Raw genomic sequence first — 19,363 nt, 5'->3', positions numbered from 1 at the left:
CCATCTCTCCAGATCCCTATTTTGTTTACTCTTAATATTAATCTCAGCACTTGAAATGAATTTTGGTTCTTGTACATCTTGCCTTCTCCAGTTTACATTTGTCCAGCTGATAGTAATATCTACCAAAGTAGATTTGAGAGCAAAGAATATTGCCAAGGATTAAAACACCTTATTTCATGATGATACAGAGGCCATAACAATTACATCTGTTTCTGTAGTATTATCAGAACCTCAAAATATGCACACATAAACAATTAGAATTTTGAATTAATAATTTTAGCCAATGCCACCATGTCTAGTCTAGATTTAGGCAGATTTTGGTATATACTCTTGTCTTTTAGCACACTTATATTTTCATGGAAATAATAAACTAGTAGTCTTTTTGCCAGAAAGCATGGAAATAGCTTACAGTTTCTGTGGCTGTAAGTCTCTAATTCGTATGTGGCTAAGTTTAGGAGGCCAGTTAAGCAGATACCTTGTAAGGAAGTTTACAAGTGCTTCCTGTTTTGACCATTCCCCAGACATAGTTTTTTGCAACAAAGCAAATGTAAAGATTATACTCTACTACATAGTAGTATAGTAGAGAGTATACTCTACTATACTCTCTATTATACTAGTGTACCGTGTTTCTGTTTCTGTTTAAGTGATTGCTGATGTTCTTAGTAGTGTGAGGTTTCTTTAGTTTTCTGTTGCTGCAGAGTCATTATTCTGAAGCCTAGAATAACTTAAGACTTAGGATGCCCTCTTTCAGAATGCTTACAAATTTTTATTTTGTTTTGGTTTTTCTTTCTGACAGCCTAGTTAACTTTGTGACAGTTATCCTCATTTCAGCTGTTATCTTAGAGAGCAAATGTATTTCTGTGTCCCCTCATCTAGATAGTAGCATTGATTATTTGTCATCAGATTGCACTTTGGACGCAAGTCCAGGAATTACATTCCTGTGCAGTAACAGTATATAAACAGGAGAACTGTATTTCTTTCAAACCTGATGGGGTCCCCCTCACCTTGGTTATTTCATTTCACTAAAGGTGTACAACAAGGTAGCAAAAAAATGAAGATGATTTCATTTGTTCAAAAGTTGTGACTCCAACATCCCCAGTAGATTATTCATTAAAAAAATAATAAATTCCCTGCCTAAACAAAGTCAGTTGTGTAGCCAACTTACCCAAAAACAAGTCCTCCTAAGCATGTAGTAGGTTCCCTAAGTTTTTGTTTTGTTTCTCTGGTTTTTTTTTCCAAGATAGGGTTTTTTCTCTGTGTAACAGCCCTGGCTGTCCAGGAAACTCACTCTGTAGACCAGTCTGGTCTCGAACTCAGATCTGCCTGCCTCTGCCTCCCAAGTGCTGGGATAAAAGGCATACTCCATCATTGACAGGTGTTTCCCTAAGTTTTTTTTTTTTTTTTTTTGGGTGTGTGTGTTTGTTTTATTATTATGTATACAGTGTTTTGTCTGCATGTACACTTGCAGGCCAAAAGAGGGCACCAGATCTCATTATAGATGGTTTTGAGCCACCATGTGGTTGCTGGGAGTTGAACTCAGGACCTTTGGAAGAGCAGTCAATGTTCTTAACCTCTGAGCCATCTCTTTCTGTGTGTGTGTGTGTGTGTGTGTGTGTGTGTGTGTGTGTGTGTGTGTGTGTGTGTGTGTGTGTGTGTGTGTGTGTGTGTGTGTGTGTGTGTGTGTGTGTGTGTGTGTGTGTGTGGTGTGTGTGTGTGTGTGTGTGTGTGTGTGTGTTTGAGTTTGAGATATACTTTATATGTATTCTGCCTGCATCTATATATGTGTGTCACATGCGTGTCTGGTGTTCCCAAAAGGTGAGAAGAGGGCATCAAATCCCCTGGAACTGGAGTCATGTGGATGGTTGGGAGCCACCATGTGGGTGTTAGGAACTAAACCCAGGTCCTCTGCAAGATCAGCAGGTGCTCTTAACAACCATCTCTCAAGTCCTTATTAATTTCTTGATAATGCATCTATGATTATATGCTGGTTACTTTTTGTGAACTTGCATGAGTTACAGTCATTTGGAAAAAAGGAACCTCAGTTGGGAAATTGAAAATGCTTCCATAGAATCTGTTTGTAGGCATGCCTGGGGGACATGTTTTTGATTAATGATTGATGTTAGAAGGCCCAACCTACTATAGGCTGTGCCATCCCTGGAATTGTCTAAGAAAGTAGGCTGGGCAAGCCCTGCAGAGTAGGCCAGTAAGCAGCATTCCTCCATGGCTTTTACTTGACTTCTTCTGCTTTGGCTTCCTTCAATGGATTGTGACCTAAGACATGTTAGCCAAATAAACCATTTCTTCTTACCCAGATTCCATTGGATCAGTGTTTCACAGCAATAGAAAGCAAAACTAGGACAGAGTAGTCACATTTTTACAGTTCAGATTTTTAAAAAACACTTTGAAAGAAAAGAACTGTTTTTCTAACTCCCAAGGTACTACTGGGCTTATAGTCTGACCAGACAGCTCTCTTAGTCATTTGTAGTCAGATTTTCTTTATTAGTAGGTGTGTGATATTGAAAAGCACCATAAAACAAAAGGCCAAGTTCTGTCCTAATCCAAGCTTTCAGCTTCTTTGTTTTTTTCTCTTTTGGTTGATTGTGGATAACAGTACCTGCCTTGGCAAGCGTTTGGATTTGTTTACATACATGATAGCTCATTATATAAACTGTAACGTGCTAAGTAATTAAGATAATGATGGTGACAGTGTCAGTTACCACAAAGCCTAATAGAAGATCATGTAAATAAATTGCAGCTGTCAGTTTTTGTAGTGGGATCTAATTCGGTAGTTAATTATTGATACATCTAATTTAGAGCTATGGCATTTTCAGTTATTTCTACCCTTCTTGTAGTGAATACTAATCATTGCTTTTAAGATTTCATGGTGGAGGCAAATTTGGTTTTTTTGAGACAGGGTTTCTGTGTAGCTCTGTAGACTTGGCTGACCTTGAGCTCAGACCCACTTGTCTCTGCCTCTCCAGTGCTGAGATTAAAGGTGTGTGACCTTTAATCCCATGCCCAGCTCACAGACTACAAATGAAACTAGCCCCTGAAAATAGTTGATGATCACAAAAGGAGGAAAGGTAATGGCTAGAAAAAGAGGTATTCCTTCTGGGCACAGTGGGACTTGGCTTTGGGGAGGCAATGGCAAGGAGAGTCACCAAGTTTCAGGCCAAACTAAGCTATAACTGCCTCAAATATAATAAAAGGGTATTCCAGATGGTGAGAAAAGCATGGAAAGTGTTAGGGGGTGTAGTTCTGTGGTAGTGCTTTCCTAGTGCACACAAGCCCTAAGTTTATTGTCATAAACAAAGCACAAACAAGACACATTACTGTTGTAGCATGCATTTTGTTTTGGAAGGAATCCAATTAGGATAACTTAGTTAATGTTGGCTTGTGGCAAACTACCTACTGAAAACTGTTTAAAGAAGTTAGTGCTTGATTTTAAAGGGAGGAAGAAGCAATTGGAAACAGTTTAGAAGGGGGACTTCATAGTACAGAAAAGGTTCCTGTGTTGGATACTTGGGTGGCTTGTTATAATAATATACCCATTAAATGCTGTGACTCAAAACCAAAATGCCAAAGATGTGGAACTTTGGATGGAGAAGGTTAGAATTTACATTGATTAGGAATTTTTTGAGTGGTACATCCTTTTTTCTTCCAGCAGGAAAACAAAAGAATAATAGTTCTTTTTACTTTAATTAATTCCATTTTACTTTAATTTTCTGTAATTACACACAGTATTCCTCTCTGGGCCACAAACTTTCTATGATCTTCTTCAGACAAGAAGTCCAAACTATACTAATGGAAAATTCCTAGTGATAAATAGTTTTGTTTGCTTTGAGATGGTTACCCAGGCTGGCTTCAAACTGAAGAGCTTCTTGTTGGGATTACATAGTTATGACCACTCACTCTGCACATGTTTCAAATTGTATGACTTTCTGAGTACTTTCAAGAAATACATCCCTGGGACTCTATTCATCTCTATCTAGTATATATCCTGGCTATTTATGTATTCTCTTCGTGTTTGTCAGTAGTTGTCAGTAGTTTGCCTGAAGATCATCTACCAAGACATCATAGTTCAGTTTACCTTTATTTTACCTAATGCTTTTAAGTGTGAGAATAGTGATGTAGCAATTAGTATATATCAAAACAAGAAGTAAAGTGTTTATTGTAAGTGAAAGGTAAAGTTCTCGAAGCAGAGGGAGTGCTGAGAGTTATAGAAAATTGTTATTGTTGATCTAATCCCTAATATACCTAGTTTATAGATCAAATTTTATTATAGATATGCTTGTATAAGAAATAACAACCTCTACTCCACCCCTGTATATGGAGTTGGGTACTATCTGGTTTTCAGATCCAAGGTGGACAACTGTGGTAATTCTAAAGAGCAGAGTCCTTATGGTTTTGCCTAGTAGACTAATGATTGTGACACTAAGATCCAGGGACAGATACTGAGGTTCAGCTGTAGATTAGAGAAGCGAAGCAGCCAAGCCAGTAGATCTTATCTCTACCCAGCTGAAATGGCAATCCTGTCCCCACAAATCCTCAGAGGCAAAAGACTCTTAATTCCTGTCTCCTCCTCTTTATTCCTTTCTCTGCCTAGCCATATCCTCCTGTCTCTACCTCCCTGTTGCTGGGATTAAAGGTGTGTGGTCCCAGGTGCTGAAATCACCTTTGTGTGAGCAGTTTCTTTTAGGACTGGGTCAATTTCCCATAGACATTGTGGCCTTGAGCTAACAGAGATCTGTCTGCCTCTTAAACTTGAGATTAAAGGTGTGTGCCTGACTTCTATGGGTAACTAGTATGGCTGCTTTGCTATTTTGATCTCCAATGGCTTTAATGATTTACAAACAATAATATCACCACAAATGATGGTGGATATTAAGCAGCCACTGTGCCTTAGAGCTTTTTGAAAGCCGCTGCACTATTTTCCCAGAGACAACTTTGAAGTTACCTGGAATAGTTTCATTTAAAGCATTTAAGCTTTATTTAGCTGCCTGTTTCCTTGAAAAGCCATTAATTTTGTTCCTTCTGTAGCTTAGAAGTTAGACTTAACTCTCTTGTAGGAGTACCCAAGATTCAATTGTCAGTGACCTTCAGGGTCTGCTGCTTTGCATAGTTGGCAAGCATCAGTAGTTAAGTCCTATTCACAGAAGATGAGTAGATCTCCATTAAACCTAATAGTATTTATTTATTTATTTATTTATTTATTTATTTATTTATTTATTTGTCGCTTGCTTTGTTTGGGAAGTAATAGAATGGTCACTTTCATGACTCTGGAGCCAGACTGCCCGAGTTGAAGTCCTCATTCTTTCTCATATAAATGGTTCTCTCTGAGCAAGTTACTTGAATTTTCTGTGTTTTAATTTCCAGATGTGTGAAGTGGAGATACCGGTACCTTTTTTTGGTGGTGGTGGGGACCACTACAGTTTATTTCAGCTCACAGTTCCAGGTTACAGTCCATTACTGTGGGTCACCAGTCATGGTAGCAGGAGTTAACATAGCAGGTCACACTGGAGATACCAGTACTTATTTCAGGGTATTGTTATAACAAGATGTGTATGTATTATATGCTACTATTCTTCTATTTGCTAAAACACCTTAATTGTCCATAAAGAACAGATTTTGATGTCTTCCCATAGCCAACATCTAGCTTCCCAGAATATCAGACTCCAGGTTTGCAAGATTCCACCCCCCTTTTAAATTTTCCTTACAAAATTAAATAATTTTCTAATTGCAAGGGAGAAATGCCTTATCTTCCTGGCTTCTTACTGGCATCTCCTTGCTTGTCCGTTCTCTTACCTTCTGTCTAAATACATGCTTTAAAGAAATGCTGGTCAATCTTTTGTTTGCTTAGCTCCTATGAGAGTCACAGACCAGAGGTCTCACTTTAAAAATAGCATGGGCTACTTTCTTCCATCCTCTTCATCATTATTTTGGAATTCAACTGGTTGAGGCATAATACAAGCATGAACATTATAAAAAGAAGGCTTTAAGTCTTTTCTGTTCATTATCTTTCTCTTTTTAATTATTAGTTCTTAAGAGAATATGTGTTCTACCACCCCTGCCTCTTAGTACACCCTTTCTGCCCTCTCTTCTGTAATGACTCTGAGCCTTTAGAAGAGGAGGTTGTCATATATGTGTAATGTATGTATGTATGTATGTTCCATTTAGGTCTAGACATGCTGTTTACTTTAATTACTTTCATTAAGAAAATTGGCGGCTGGCAGTGGTCATGCACACCTTAAATCCCAGCACTTGGGGGGCAGGGCAGGCAGATTTCTGAGTTCAAGGCCAGGCTGGTCTACAAAACGAGTTACAGGACTGTTACACAGAGAAACCCTTTCTCAAAAAACAAAAAACAAAACAAAAAAAGTAAAAGCAAATAATAATAATTGGGTAGAATGGTATAATATGTAAGGGAAGATGGAGCTGAAGCATCTAATTAGCCATTTATATTTTCATAGGAAGCAGTTACAAAGGTTTGATCCTTTCAAGTATTGAAGACTTCTGTTTTAGAAAGTATCTACTTGGTGGCAAGATATTAATGACCTTAGTGTTGGTGGAATTTTCCTGTCCCGACCACCTATTTCCAAATACCTGGCAGCCTTGTTTCCCAAATAACCGACTCAGAGACTTAATATAAATTGTAAATGCTTGGCCAGTAGCTCAGGCTTGTTGTTAGATTAACCTGTATTTCTTACCAATGCTTTGCCATTTGGTTTAGTACCTTTTCTCAGAACGGTGTGCTCATCTGAGAGTTTGGTAACTCACTGACTCTGTTCTTCATTTCATCATTCTCAGTTTGGCTTTCCTTCCTAACTTTATCCTCATCAGCTATTGGCCAGTCTACTTGTATGTTAAACCAATCATAGCAACATATATTCACACAGTGTACAGAAGGTAATATGTCAAATCTTCTATACAGTCTCCTTTAAATGATAATATAAAGTAAGTGGAAATGTGATTATCTGGGGCTGGAGAGATGGCTCTGCAGTTAAGAGTATTTACTACTCTTCCAGAGGACCCAGCTCATAACCTGTATAACTTTAGCCCCAGGAGATCTGACTCTCTCCTCTGTCTTCCTCAGACACTGAGAGTGCACATTGTGTAGACATACATGCAGGCAAAATGCCCATACATAATAAGAAAACAAACAAACATTTTAAATAGTATTTAAGTGGAAAGGTGATAACAGTGTACTAGGAGTACTCCAAAGTTCTAAATGGAAATACCAAGTTTAATGCTAGTATTGCTTCTCTCTAACAAGATTTGCATTAGTTTTTAAACTACCATTTCCTCTGTGTGTAAATTAGTCTAAAAGAAAGTAAAACTTGCCTCTCAGGATTATTACAAAATTGAGTACAATAAGGGTTGTAAAAATAAGTACGGCCATTATGTGGTGCATGCCTTTAATCCCAGCTGAAGGCTAGCCCAGTCTACATCGTAAGTTTCAGGCTAGACAGGTTTACATAGTAAGGCTTCATGGCAAAGACAAGCAAAAACCCAAAACACACACATGCACTGGTGCATACACTTGTGTACACACCCCCCCACACACCTACTTTCCTACCTAACATTAAAAACCAAGTACAATGCTTCTTTAGAGGATAGTGTGGAGAGAAGATATAGTCATCATTAAGATTATAGTGGGAAATTACCAATACGGAGTCAGGTAGAAATATAAGGGTATTTAATAAGGAAAAGCCTTACTTACAGAGCAATCTAGCCAGCTGGCGTGGTAGAGGTCTGTCCAGCAACAAGCAAAGAGAAACCGAAACTGAAAACGCAGTCCCATTACGTCATTCTGAACATGCCTACAGTCAGGCACATCTGTAGCCAGCCCAGATGACTGCATTTGTTTCCAGAGTTTGCTTTTATATAAAATTTATGTAGGAGATTAAGTGTTTAGACTTTGTTATAGGCTTTTTTTCTTTATTATACTACTTTTATAATAGAAGGTAAACACAGTAACAACAAAACTGTATATTATTAGGTATATGCCATCTAATGAGTCAGGCTTTAGGCTCAGCAACATCTTTATATGTTAAATTCTTTTTTAGATTTATTACATGTACACTGTTCTGTATGTATGTATGCCTTCATGCCAGAAGAGGGCACCAGATCTCATGGTTGTGAGTCACCATGTAGTTGCTGGAAATTGAACTCAGGACCTGTGGAAGACAGCCAGTGCTGTTAATCTTTGAGCCATCTCTCTAATGCCAAGGATTAATTTTTTATACTGGTTATGGGATAAATTTTTTTATACAACATTTTACTTTGGGCGGGGCAATGGTGGCACATGCCTTTAATCCCAGCATTCAGGAGGCGGAGGCAGGCGGATCTCTTTGAGTTTGAAGCCAGCCTGGTCTATAGAGCTAGTTCCAGGACAGCTAGGGCTGTTACACAGAGAAACCCTGTCTTGAAAAACAGAACAAACAAACAAACAAACGAACAAACGAACGAACAAAAATTGCACTTTAGTAGAAACATACAAGAACACAGCAAGTAAGTGATAATACTGTTAGTGGAGAAATGTGGTCACTGTGTGCCATCAGTATTCTCGGTGCCATTCAACCTTTATGAGCTGAAAGGTTTGCTGATGTAGAGGCCTGTAGTTTATATGTATAACTCATAAATAACAGCTAATGAGAGCCGGAGGAGAATGTAAATGAGGGAGGAATATGTTAACAAGGCAAAGGGGCATTTCCTCTCATCTGTCACAGTACCTGCATTTCTTCTGTACCTGTAGTACTGTTTCTGCTAGTCTTCCCTTCTGGTTAGAGTTCTTAGAGTCTGTCCTTATAACCCAGATGCCTCAGTCTTAGCTATGCTACTTTTGTGCATAGAGGTGGGTGTAACATTGGGTGATCTGACCCATATTTTGTGACTTGGTTTAATTTAATACCATTACCTTTTGTCCTGTTTTTGTCTTTATAGACAAATATCCTTGAAACAGTTTTAGAGGAAACTTATAGGGCCTCTTGAGATCATTGCCAGTGAAGCCTGATTTTTTTGCTCTGAGTTAAACAAGTGGCAAATGAGCTCATAAACTTCAGAGGCCTGACTGACTATCCCTGTTGGTTGGGCTTACTATTAGCACTCCTGCACCTGGGATGAACCCCCAATTCATATCATTGAACTTGAGTTCTGTTTGCTTAGCTATGGAATCCGTCAGCTCCTGCAATGAGCAAATGCTTTAACTGTTCAGCCAGGTATATAGGAGAAAATAACTGCATTGTTCTTTAGCATGTGGTTTTTGCTGCTAGTCTCTATTTCTGTCTACATTTACAGTCAAAGGCATTTTGCATACATCTGCTAGGAATATTCTGTATGTATACTTATAGTAAGCCAACAAATATTTCTTAATAGTTACATAATTTGAAATAAAACAATTTCCTCTCTTGTTTAATCTTTAGATTCTATCCATTTTCCCATTTTCCCATTTTCTTTTTCCTTTTAGTTACTTTGCTAAATACCAAAATAAACATCTTTATTTAACATTATTTCCATAAAATAAATTTCTGAAGATAGATCCTATATGACTGTGTATGATCATTTTAATGGCTCTTGCCTTATAAAGTAATATTTTGATTTCCAAAATAGGAATTGTATTTTTACAGTGCTGCTAGTATAAACGTCTCTGTTTCAAAGCAAGACTTGGAAATAATGAACATAGAACTTGTCCTTGATTTCAGATGGGTCTTACTATGTGGAAGAGGCAAGCAGGATTCATAAACTTTATCTAGAAATAACTAGTCCTTCCTAGTTAAAAGAAGCTAGTGGGAAAACTTTCAGTATGTTGGTTGAGCCATTCACTTTACAACATTTTGTCTTGAGTCTGGCATAGCCACCAAATACATTTTGGGTAAAGTGGGTTGAATCCTCCTACATTAGATGTGATTGTTGGAGACAAAACTGTCATTGTATTTTTTGTTATTAGGAAGTTATAGGAATAACACTAAACTTGCTGTATATTCTGTCGCTTTTAAAGAATGTTCTGGATTCAGTCACTTGTAGAGCTTCCATTATGTAGTTATCTGCCTGCTTCTGTGGGACCTAATTTAGAAAAGCTTTACTTTTCCCTTTTAATTTTCAATCTGTTTTTCTTTGATACACTGTCCAAAAGTCTGGACATGTTTTCTCTGACAACTCTGGGCTTTTTCACTTGTTCTCTGAGACACTCCCCCACACCCTTTCTGCCATGGAGCTGCTTGTTCGATCGCCATGGGACTATTTCTGGACCTACATTCCTGAACATGTTGGCCTAATTAAACAGCATGGCTTTCTGTTGTCTTCTCTTTCTACCTTTCTCTGGCAGGTACCAAGATTTTCTACTTGAGTGCCCTAAGCTTCCTTCTGAGTCTGTTTCAAGTTCTTTTATTAATTAGAGTAAGAACCCAAAAGTGGAGAACTCCAAATTCTCAGATAATATATGGCAACTATAAAGGAGTCCTAAAGAAGCTTCTGTGACGACAAGAAACAAGTGACTTTGTTCAGGACTTTAGCAACCTTATTTCTAAGTTGCTGAGTCAACATGTCAAGGGGCACCATCTCTCAGGACTCATTTGACCTGTGCCATCCTCACAGAGTCATGAAGTAATGTTATACCATGGAATGTTTTCTCCTTCCCAGTTGTTCCCTGTAACAGCAGTGCAGTTACACACTGGGTATACTTCTTTGTCCCTCTGGTTCATCATGGGCTCTTGTCCCAGCACAGCTTTTACCTAGGCACTGAGGGGAGATCAAAACAAAATCCCGATGATTTCTTTTTGTGTTTTGGTTACACTTGGTGAACTAACCCAGGAGGGACCTCTAATACAGCAACAGCCTTTAACCTTTTGTCAGGACTGTCCAAGCATTACAGGTTTTCATGGTTATGTTTTTTAAGTTGATCTTGTGGTCTTAACTCTAGGCTAACCCTTTATGTCTTATTTTTAACAGTGAACATAAAGATTCTGAAAAGAAACATAAAGAGAAAGAGAAAACCAAACACAAAGATGGAAGCTCAGAAAAACATAAAGACAAACATAAAGACAGAGACAAGGAAAAACGAAAGGAGGAAAAGGTATATAACTTTGCTTTAGGGGAAAAAAGGGGGAAGTCAAGATGTACTTTTATTTTGATCACTTTAGAAGCAGATAATGAAAGTACCTTTGTATATACCCTTGACATTGGGAGTACAACAGTCTGTAGGAAGACTTCAGAGTTAGCAGGCAGTACTGTAGTTACTGCCCAGCCGACTGCTTCTTTGCAATGTATTCACTAAACTCCCCACTTCTTCCCTAAAAAAGACTTTAGAGTCAACCTGTTGAAACTGTGAAAATCAAATCATTTACCACCGGGTCTTTTTTTTACACTACGAGGGTATAGTTTCTGGAGACATCATCTTTCTGTATTAGGGAAAGTTCTGTTTTTGGAAGAAGGCCTAAAGCTTTATTGGGTCTCCTTTTGGTGAAGATTGAAGATTCTGAGGTTGGGTATGTACCTACGTGGTGTAGAGTGTTTGACTAGTATGCAGGAAGACTTTGGTTTGATTTCCAGCACCACCTATACCAGGTGTATTGGTACATGCCCATAATCCCAGCATTTGGGAGGTGGAGACAAGAGTAATAGTAATTCAAAGTCATCTGGGCTACTGAGTGAGTTCAATGTGATTTTTCATCCTGGGATGTATCCCTGTCTCAAAAAAAGAAAGATTGAAGATTCTTGGAATGAAAAACTCAGACATGGTGAGAATGTGGAACAAGGAGAATGTGGAACAATATACCTTGTTCACTCCTGACTTGCTGTCCTCAGCTTTCTCTGAAGTACCAGTGTACTGATTGTTTTGTGCCTTTCCAGAGAGACCAGTGGATATAGAGCTGAGAGGCATCCCTTTGTGTGTATGTGTGAAGATTTTTGAAAGATCTAATTTTTCCTAGCAAGCACAAAAAAGAAAGTTGAAGGAGATGGGGAAAATAGAATTCTGCCTAAATCAGAGCGGGCAGGAGATAGACTAGTCCATTCTCTTTTGATTTGGTGTTTATTTTCTCTGCACTGCCAGCAGCAAATTTTGAGTAGTAAATATGTTTATTGGGGAAATGAAATCACTATTATTTTAAGATTAAAAAGTTGCTGTTTTTATCTGGGCGTTGGTGGTGCACGCCTTTAATCCCAGCACTCGGGAGGCAGAGGCAGGCGGATCTCTGTGAGTTCGAGGTCAGCCTGGTCTCCAGAGCGAGTGCCAGGATAGGCGCCAAAGCTACACAGAGAAACCCTGTCTCGAAAAACAAAACAAACAAACAAAAATTGCTGTTTTGGCTGGGTGTTCGTAGCTCATGCCTTTAATCCCAGCACTTGGGAGGCAGAGGCAGGTGGATCTCTGTGAGTTCAGCTTGGTCTACAGAGCGGGTTCCAGGACAATCTCCAAAGCAATACAGAGAAACCCTGTCTCTAAAAACCAAAAAGAAAAAAGAAAGTTGCTGTTTTGGGGCTAGAGAGTCCTGAGTTCAATTCCCAGCAACCACATGGTGGCTCACAACAATCTGTGCCCTCTTGTGGCCTGTATGGATACATACAGGCAGAACACTATACATTATAAGTAATAATCTTTAAAAAAAAAATTTTTTTTTAAAGTTGCTGTTTTAAGTAAGACCTTTCTCAGTCAATTTCACCTAGAATTGTCAAAACCAATGTGGGAAAAAGTCAAGGTCTTTAGTTGACCCGCCATAGTTTTGCTAACGAAAAGAGTCAGTCCAGGATCAAGATGCTCCAGAATAGCCTGGCATGGCCTTGGCCTTCCCAAACAGTCAACCACTGTGATTATTACAAGACATGTTCAGTAGTGGGCAGATCAGCATGTCTTAGAGGAGGGTAGGGACTCATGAGGCCTCATTCCTTCTTCAAGACTTAACATCCATTAATGGTTAGTAGAGGAAAGACATTTTCTTCAGTGGTGTAGGCACTGGGTGAGGTGCCTGTACTCCTGTAAGCAATCCTCATTCAACTCAATGAGACACCCAAAAAGAAAGAAGACAAGCTGTGGCAGTGAAAAGGATTGGTTGGTAAAGGGAAGGGGATCAGTGGGACTTGGATGATGAGCTATGGATAGATCAGAGTACCTCAGAAACTTTTATAAATGCCATAATGAAACCTGTTTTATGTATAATTAATATGTGCTAACACAAGTCTTAAACCCTCTCCCCAGTTGATGGTAATATTCTTGAATAAGAGATTTGTTTTGTTTTAGTATTTAATACTTTCACAGCATTTACTGAATTGCTATGGTTTTTACCTTGCAGATTAGAGCCTCCGGGGATGCAAAAATAAAGAAGGAGAAGGAAAATGGCTTCTCTAGGTAAGGTCTTCTGTTATGGTAACTTTTCTGGTTGACTCCTCATGGTGGTATCTATGCTTTTCCAACACATACTGTCCTAGCCAGCTTGATGGTTCAAAACAAAGTCAGTAGTAAAACTTGACCTAGGCCAGCTTGGGTTTTTACAGTTCTAGTTACGAGACTGAACAGCACTTATCGGGAAAGTTTAGAAACAGGGAAGGCTGTCAGGTTAAGACTTTTAAAAGTTGAGGTATAGGCATACCACAAAATTTTCTATTTTAGACTGTGTATATAGATTATGGATTTTTAGCGTATCCACAGTGTAACCTCACTGCTATTCCCCAATATTTCAAAAGAAACTCCTTGGTAGTAATTATGGAATTTCTTAGTCTACTATGAATTACTCCTTCTTAATACTATAAGACTTACAATAGAGAACCTTATTGGACTTAATTTAAAATCAAATTATATATTGTCATGGATTTGTTAGGGAGTTTTCGAAGCATTCGCCTTACTCAAGTGAGCCAAAGAGTTTTGAGAGGTTTGCTTCTCTGAGTCTTGAAACTTTCAGTTTCATTTTGAGACTGTGCCATGCATGTATCCAGGCATTTCAGAGAAAGAGAAGCAGGTGCCCTCTGCAGGGCAGGGTGTTTCATAATTAGTTTAAGAATGCAGAAGCATCCTACAAGCTATCTTCAGGATTCTGTTTCTTAAATTGATTGAAACTTATGATGTCTAATTTCTTCCCAGAGACCATGCGAGATTTTCCTTAAACTAAGATCTGAATAGATTCTTTGGACTTACTGTGTTGTCCTGAGTTCATTCACAGAGTTTGGGAGTTAGAATGGTCAAGAACATGTGCTTCTAGCCACTGGCCTCTGATTCACTTTGCTGCAGCCACTTGCTAGCAGTAAGTTATAGAAAATTCAGATGCTTCACTAGAACTTTTTTCTTTTTTGGTAAATTGTTTTAGAACTTCTTGAAGTATAGCAAACCCTTGCTATCTGTTTTAAAAGTCACATATGACAATCTTAAGATGGAACAGTTACTTTGATCTAGTTGGGTATTGCAGTGTTACTTTTGTATCTCCGGGGCATTGTAATTGATTGGGATTAGAAGGAGGAACAGATGTAGAAGTGGCATTTCTTTTCTTTTTTAAAATTTATTAATTTTTTACATTTCAACCCCAGTTCCCTCTCTTCTCCTTCCCATCCCTCCACTTACCCCCTTCCCTATCCCCCCCATCTGCTCCTCGGAGAGGGTAAGGCTTCCTCTAGGAAGTCAACTAAGTCTGTCCCATCATCTTGTTGAGTGGCATTTCTTCCATGGTGGCCTATCAGTTTACATCCTCACTAGCATTTGTTGCATTTTCTTTTTTTTCTTTTTCCTTTTGATAGTTGTTCTGACTGGGATGATTTTAATTTTCATTTCCCTAATGACTAAGGATTTTCAAGTATTTATTGCTGGGTTTTGAGGCTATGTTCACATGCTTATTTATTGATGAATGTTTTTTAGAGTTCTTTGTAGATTATAGTTGGCAAATATTTTCACCTATTGTAAGCTGTCACCTCTCTCTGACTCTTATTTTGGTAATACAGGTGCTTTTTAATCTCATGTAATCCCATTTGTCAGTTCTTGGCAATTACTTCATAAACTATGGGGGCTCTTTCCAAAAACTTATTGCTTATTCCTATCTCTATTTTGGAAGTTTTCCTCAGACAGTTTTAGAATTTCAGATACTTCATTAAGGTCTTTGATCTGTTTTGAATTAATTTTTGTGCAGGACAATAGATAAATATCTAGTTTTTCAAGCATCATTTGTTGAAGAGATTGCATTTTCTCCAAATACTTTGATAAAAATGAGGTGGCTGTAGCTTTGTGGGTTTGTTCTAGATCCTTTTTTATCCCATTGGTCTACAATGCTTGTTTTATGCTATTTTTGTTACCATGGTCTCTAATATAGAGTTTGAGATCAGGTACTATGCCTCTAGTGTTTTTCTTCCTGCTTAATATTTCTTTGTACGGGAACTTTTGTGCTGACATATACATTTTATGGTTGGTGGTTTGTTTTTTGTTTTTTTTCTAGGTCTGTGAAGACTGTCATTGGAATTTTGATAGGGATCACATTAAATCTGTAGATAACTTTTTCATATAGTTATGTTCACAGTACTAATTTTACCAATACGGAGTTTTGCCTAGTCTTTGCATTTTCTAGTGTTGTCTTCAGTCTATTCAGAATGTTAGTGTTCATTATACAGGTTGTCTTCTTGCTACCTTTGTTAGTTTATTCCTACCCTACACAGGGTCCCTTGTTGGCTTGGAACTTGCTATGTAGGCCTAAAGGCATGCACCACCATCACCCAGCTTGTTTGTTTGTTTTTAAGCTATTACTAGAATTTTAAGCTATTACTAGAATAGGGATTCCCCTCCTCCAATTTCCTGAGTAATTCCAGTTCATTATTGGTATATAAGAAGGCTACTGATTTTTGTGTGTCATTTCCTGGTGGAGTCTTTAGGATCTTTGAATAAGGGCTCATTGTCTGCAAATAGCATGCTTTGACTTCTTCCTTTCTTACTTGTATCTTTTTGTTTCTTACTGCTGTAAGCTGTAGAGAGAGTGGACCCTCTTCTCTTGGTCCTGATTTTAGAGGAAATGTTTTCAGTTTTTTCCCAGTTAGTATAACATTGGCTTTAAGTTTGTCATATATATGGCCTTTATTATGTTGGGGAGTGTTCCTTATATTCCTGTTCAGAGCTTTTATCATGAAGGGCTGTTGAACTTTGTCTGCATCATTGAGATGATCATGTGATTTCTGTCCTAAGTAAATGTGTATTCTGTAACTGCATTTAATGACTTATAGGTGTTAAACCATTCTTCCATTGTGGAGTAGTATATTTTAAATGTGATCTTAAATATGGTTTACAAATATTTGAGAATTTTTCATCTATGTTTATCAGGGAAATTGGTTTATAATTTTTTATTTCCTTATTTGGTTTTGATATCTTGGTATGTTTTGCAAGTGTTTGTTTTCTTTTCTGATCAGTTTGAAGAGCATTGGTGTTAATATCTTTAAAGATCTGGTAGAAAATGGCAGTGAATTTATATAATCTTGGGTAGTTTATTGGGAGACTCCTGCTTCAGTCTCTTTCTTGTTATAGATCTGTTGAACTTGTTTATAGCTTCTTCATTTAATATGTCTAGGAATTTATCTGTTATAATTTGTGTGGGGGGTGTTCATGGAGCAGGGTTCAATACAGGTTCTCACTATGTAGCCCTGTCTATTTTGGAACTCACTCTGTAGACCAGGCTGGCCTCGAACTCAGAGATTGACCTGTGTCTGCCTCTTGAGTGCTAGGATTAAAAGCATGTGCTACAATGCTCTGCTTTTTTTTTCCTTAGATAATTTTTAGATTTACTTATTACATGTTTATGGTGCTCTATCTGCATGCATCCATGCAGGCCAAAATAGGGCATCATATCTCATTATAGATGTAGTTTCTGGGAATTGAACTCAGGACCTCTTAGAAGAGCTGCCGATGCTCTTGTCCACTGAGCCATCTCTCCAGCCTGATGCTCAGCTTTGTTGTTTTTATTAGAATTTACTTAAATTTTATGTGTATGGGTATTTTGGCTGTGTGGATGACTGCTGCTCACAGAGTCCAAATGAAAGGAACAGATCCTCTGGAACAGGAGTTATGTGCTGCCATGTTTGGAATTGAACGTGGGTACTCTGGAAAAACAGCCAGTGCTTTTAACTGATGAGCCATTTGTCCAATACTGTTTAGAGATTGTGGATGTGGGTATGAGCACATATGCCATGTGTGTTTGTGCCTGTGGAGGCCAGATGAGGGTGCTGTTTGCCCTGTAGTTGAGGCAGTTGTGTCAGCTGATATAAGTGATGTGAATGAAACCCAGATATCTGAAAGAGCATCGTGTGTTCTTAACACTGAGTGCTCCCTCCAGACCTTGTAGTCTTCTACCTTTCCCCAGTGTATTTTTAGAATATAAGGTAGGTTTATTGTTTGTCTTTCATCTTAAATTCATAGTACTCTACCCCCAGCATCCAAAGTATGTTCTTTCTTATCATGGTTCTTGTTCTTCATCATTTTACACACAGGAAATTTCTGATCTTCTATCTTAAAATCTTTGTCATCTTTATTTTCAGAGGACATAGTCTTAGCAAAAGATTTTAGACATGTTTTGTGTGAAGTAAAAAAAACCTAACCAGCAAGTTGGAACAGTGGAAGGTTTGACTTAATTTGAATAACTTTTCCTTTATTCTGGTACTTGTTTAGCACCTAGCTTTTTGTTGTATTTTGTATGACTGGTTATTTTTCTGTACTACTGAATAAAATATGTATGCCATTGCCATATCACCATTTTATCATACCATGCTTAGGCAGTCAGGTTTTCTTTCTTTCCTTGTAGAGGCTGTATTTAATTATGCTTTGTTAAAACAGGGTCATTTGTGGGGCATGAGTCACATACATAGTAGTAGATCCTTCGTGTAAGTTAAGAAAACAATTTAAATTTATTCTTCTGATTTGAGCCCTACTGACAAATGCATTTAACTTCTGGTGAGGAAAAAGAAAAAGAAAAAAAAAACTTAATTTGAGATAAGGTCCTTTATCCTGAATCCTGATGTTATCCATTTACCTGTAAAATGAAGACAGTATTACCTAAGTAAGGTTTTCATAAGCTTGTAATAGAATACAAAAGTGATTGTAGAAAATACATGTGTATATTAGCCTTTCCTTGGTAAGGTTAGGGTTACTGATGCTTTGATGAAACACCATGACCAAATGCAACTTGAGGAGGAAAGGCCTATTTGGCGTATGCTTCCATACCACTGTTCATTATTGAAGGAAGTCAGGACAGGAACTCAAACTGGGCAGGAACATGGAGACAGAAGTTGATGCAGAGCCAAGGAGTACTTTACTGGCTGGGCTTGGTTGATAAGGCTTGCTCAGCCTGTTTTCTTATAGAACCTAGGACTGACAGCCTAGTGTAGTGCTACCCACAGTGGGCTAGGCCTTCCCACATCAGTCACTAATCAAGAAAATGACCTATCGCTGGGTCTTATGGAGGCATTTTCTCAGTTGAGGCCCCTTCCTTTCAGATGAGACTCTAGCTTGTATCAAATTGACATAAAACTAGCCAGGGCACCTACTTTGTGTTATTTAATGTAATATAGACATTCTGTAACTAGAATCAGTAACTAGCTGTTTTGTTTTTTTCTCTCTTTAGTCCACCACGAATTAAAGATGAACCTGATGATGATGGCTATTTCGCTCCCCCAAAAGAGGATATAAAGCCACTGAAAAGACCTCGAGATGAGGACGAGTATGTATTTCTTCCTGTTTGACTAAAGAGGAGGAACATTTAATGAAATTTCCGTTTTAAAAGAATGTTTGTTGCTCCCTTATTATCTATAGCAAAAAAAAAAAAAAAAAAAAATGGAATCAACCTTGTTCATCAACAGATGAATGGACAATGAAAATGTGGTATGTGTGTTGATAATAGAATATAATACTCTCAGCTCTAAAGAAAAATGAAGCTAAGATTTATGCATGTATATGGATGAACTTAATACGTATAATATTAAGCATAGTCACATAATTTCAGGAGGAAGAAAAATCATAGTCTCTCATGAAATCTCCTATGTAATCAAATGTATATGTTTAAAGAATACATATGTGTATCTCTAATGAACAAAAACTACATTAATTGGCATTTTGTGATTGATAGACTTTGATTTATAAGAATTAGGTTTGCTAAGCAAATTAATTTATGGGAGTTACGTGTTATGTGTTTTTTCTTATTAAAAGATATGCATATTTAATACAGAAATTTCAAATAATACAAAATTAATGAAGGTTGTTTAAATTATTTTAATCACTTAGAATTTATCATCAGTTTTACACCACAGGTAAAACTAAGAAAATTGGGTTACGGATATAACTCAATTGGTGGAATGCTTGCCCTACCACATAGAAAGCCATAGGTTGGTTCCAGCACCACATAAAACTGGATGTGGTAGT

The 19,363-nt window shown here is 37.8% G+C and overlaps 1 protein-coding gene across 1 annotated transcript in view; it reads left to right on the top strand.

Moving 5' to 3' along the window:
• The window catches only part of Top1 (DNA topoisomerase I), an 84,772-nt gene that overhangs the window by 28,248 nt on the left and 37,161 nt on the right, over window positions 1-19,363 (top strand). The window contains 3 exon segments of the mRNA NM_001244034.1: window positions 10,948-11,071; window positions 13,287-13,342; window positions 18,570-18,665. Of these exon segments, the coding sequence (NP_001230963.1) occupies window positions 10,948-11,071; window positions 13,287-13,342; window positions 18,570-18,665 (276 nt within the window).

This window comes from Cricetulus griseus, chromosome 6 (assembly GCF_003668045.3).
Source record: "Cricetulus griseus strain 17A/GY chromosome 6, alternate assembly CriGri-PICRH-1.0, whole genome shotgun sequence".
Lineage (NCBI taxonomy): Eukaryota > Metazoa > Chordata > Mammalia > Rodentia > Cricetidae > Cricetulus > Cricetulus griseus.
This window is presented reverse-complemented; position numbering and strand designations above follow the sequence as displayed.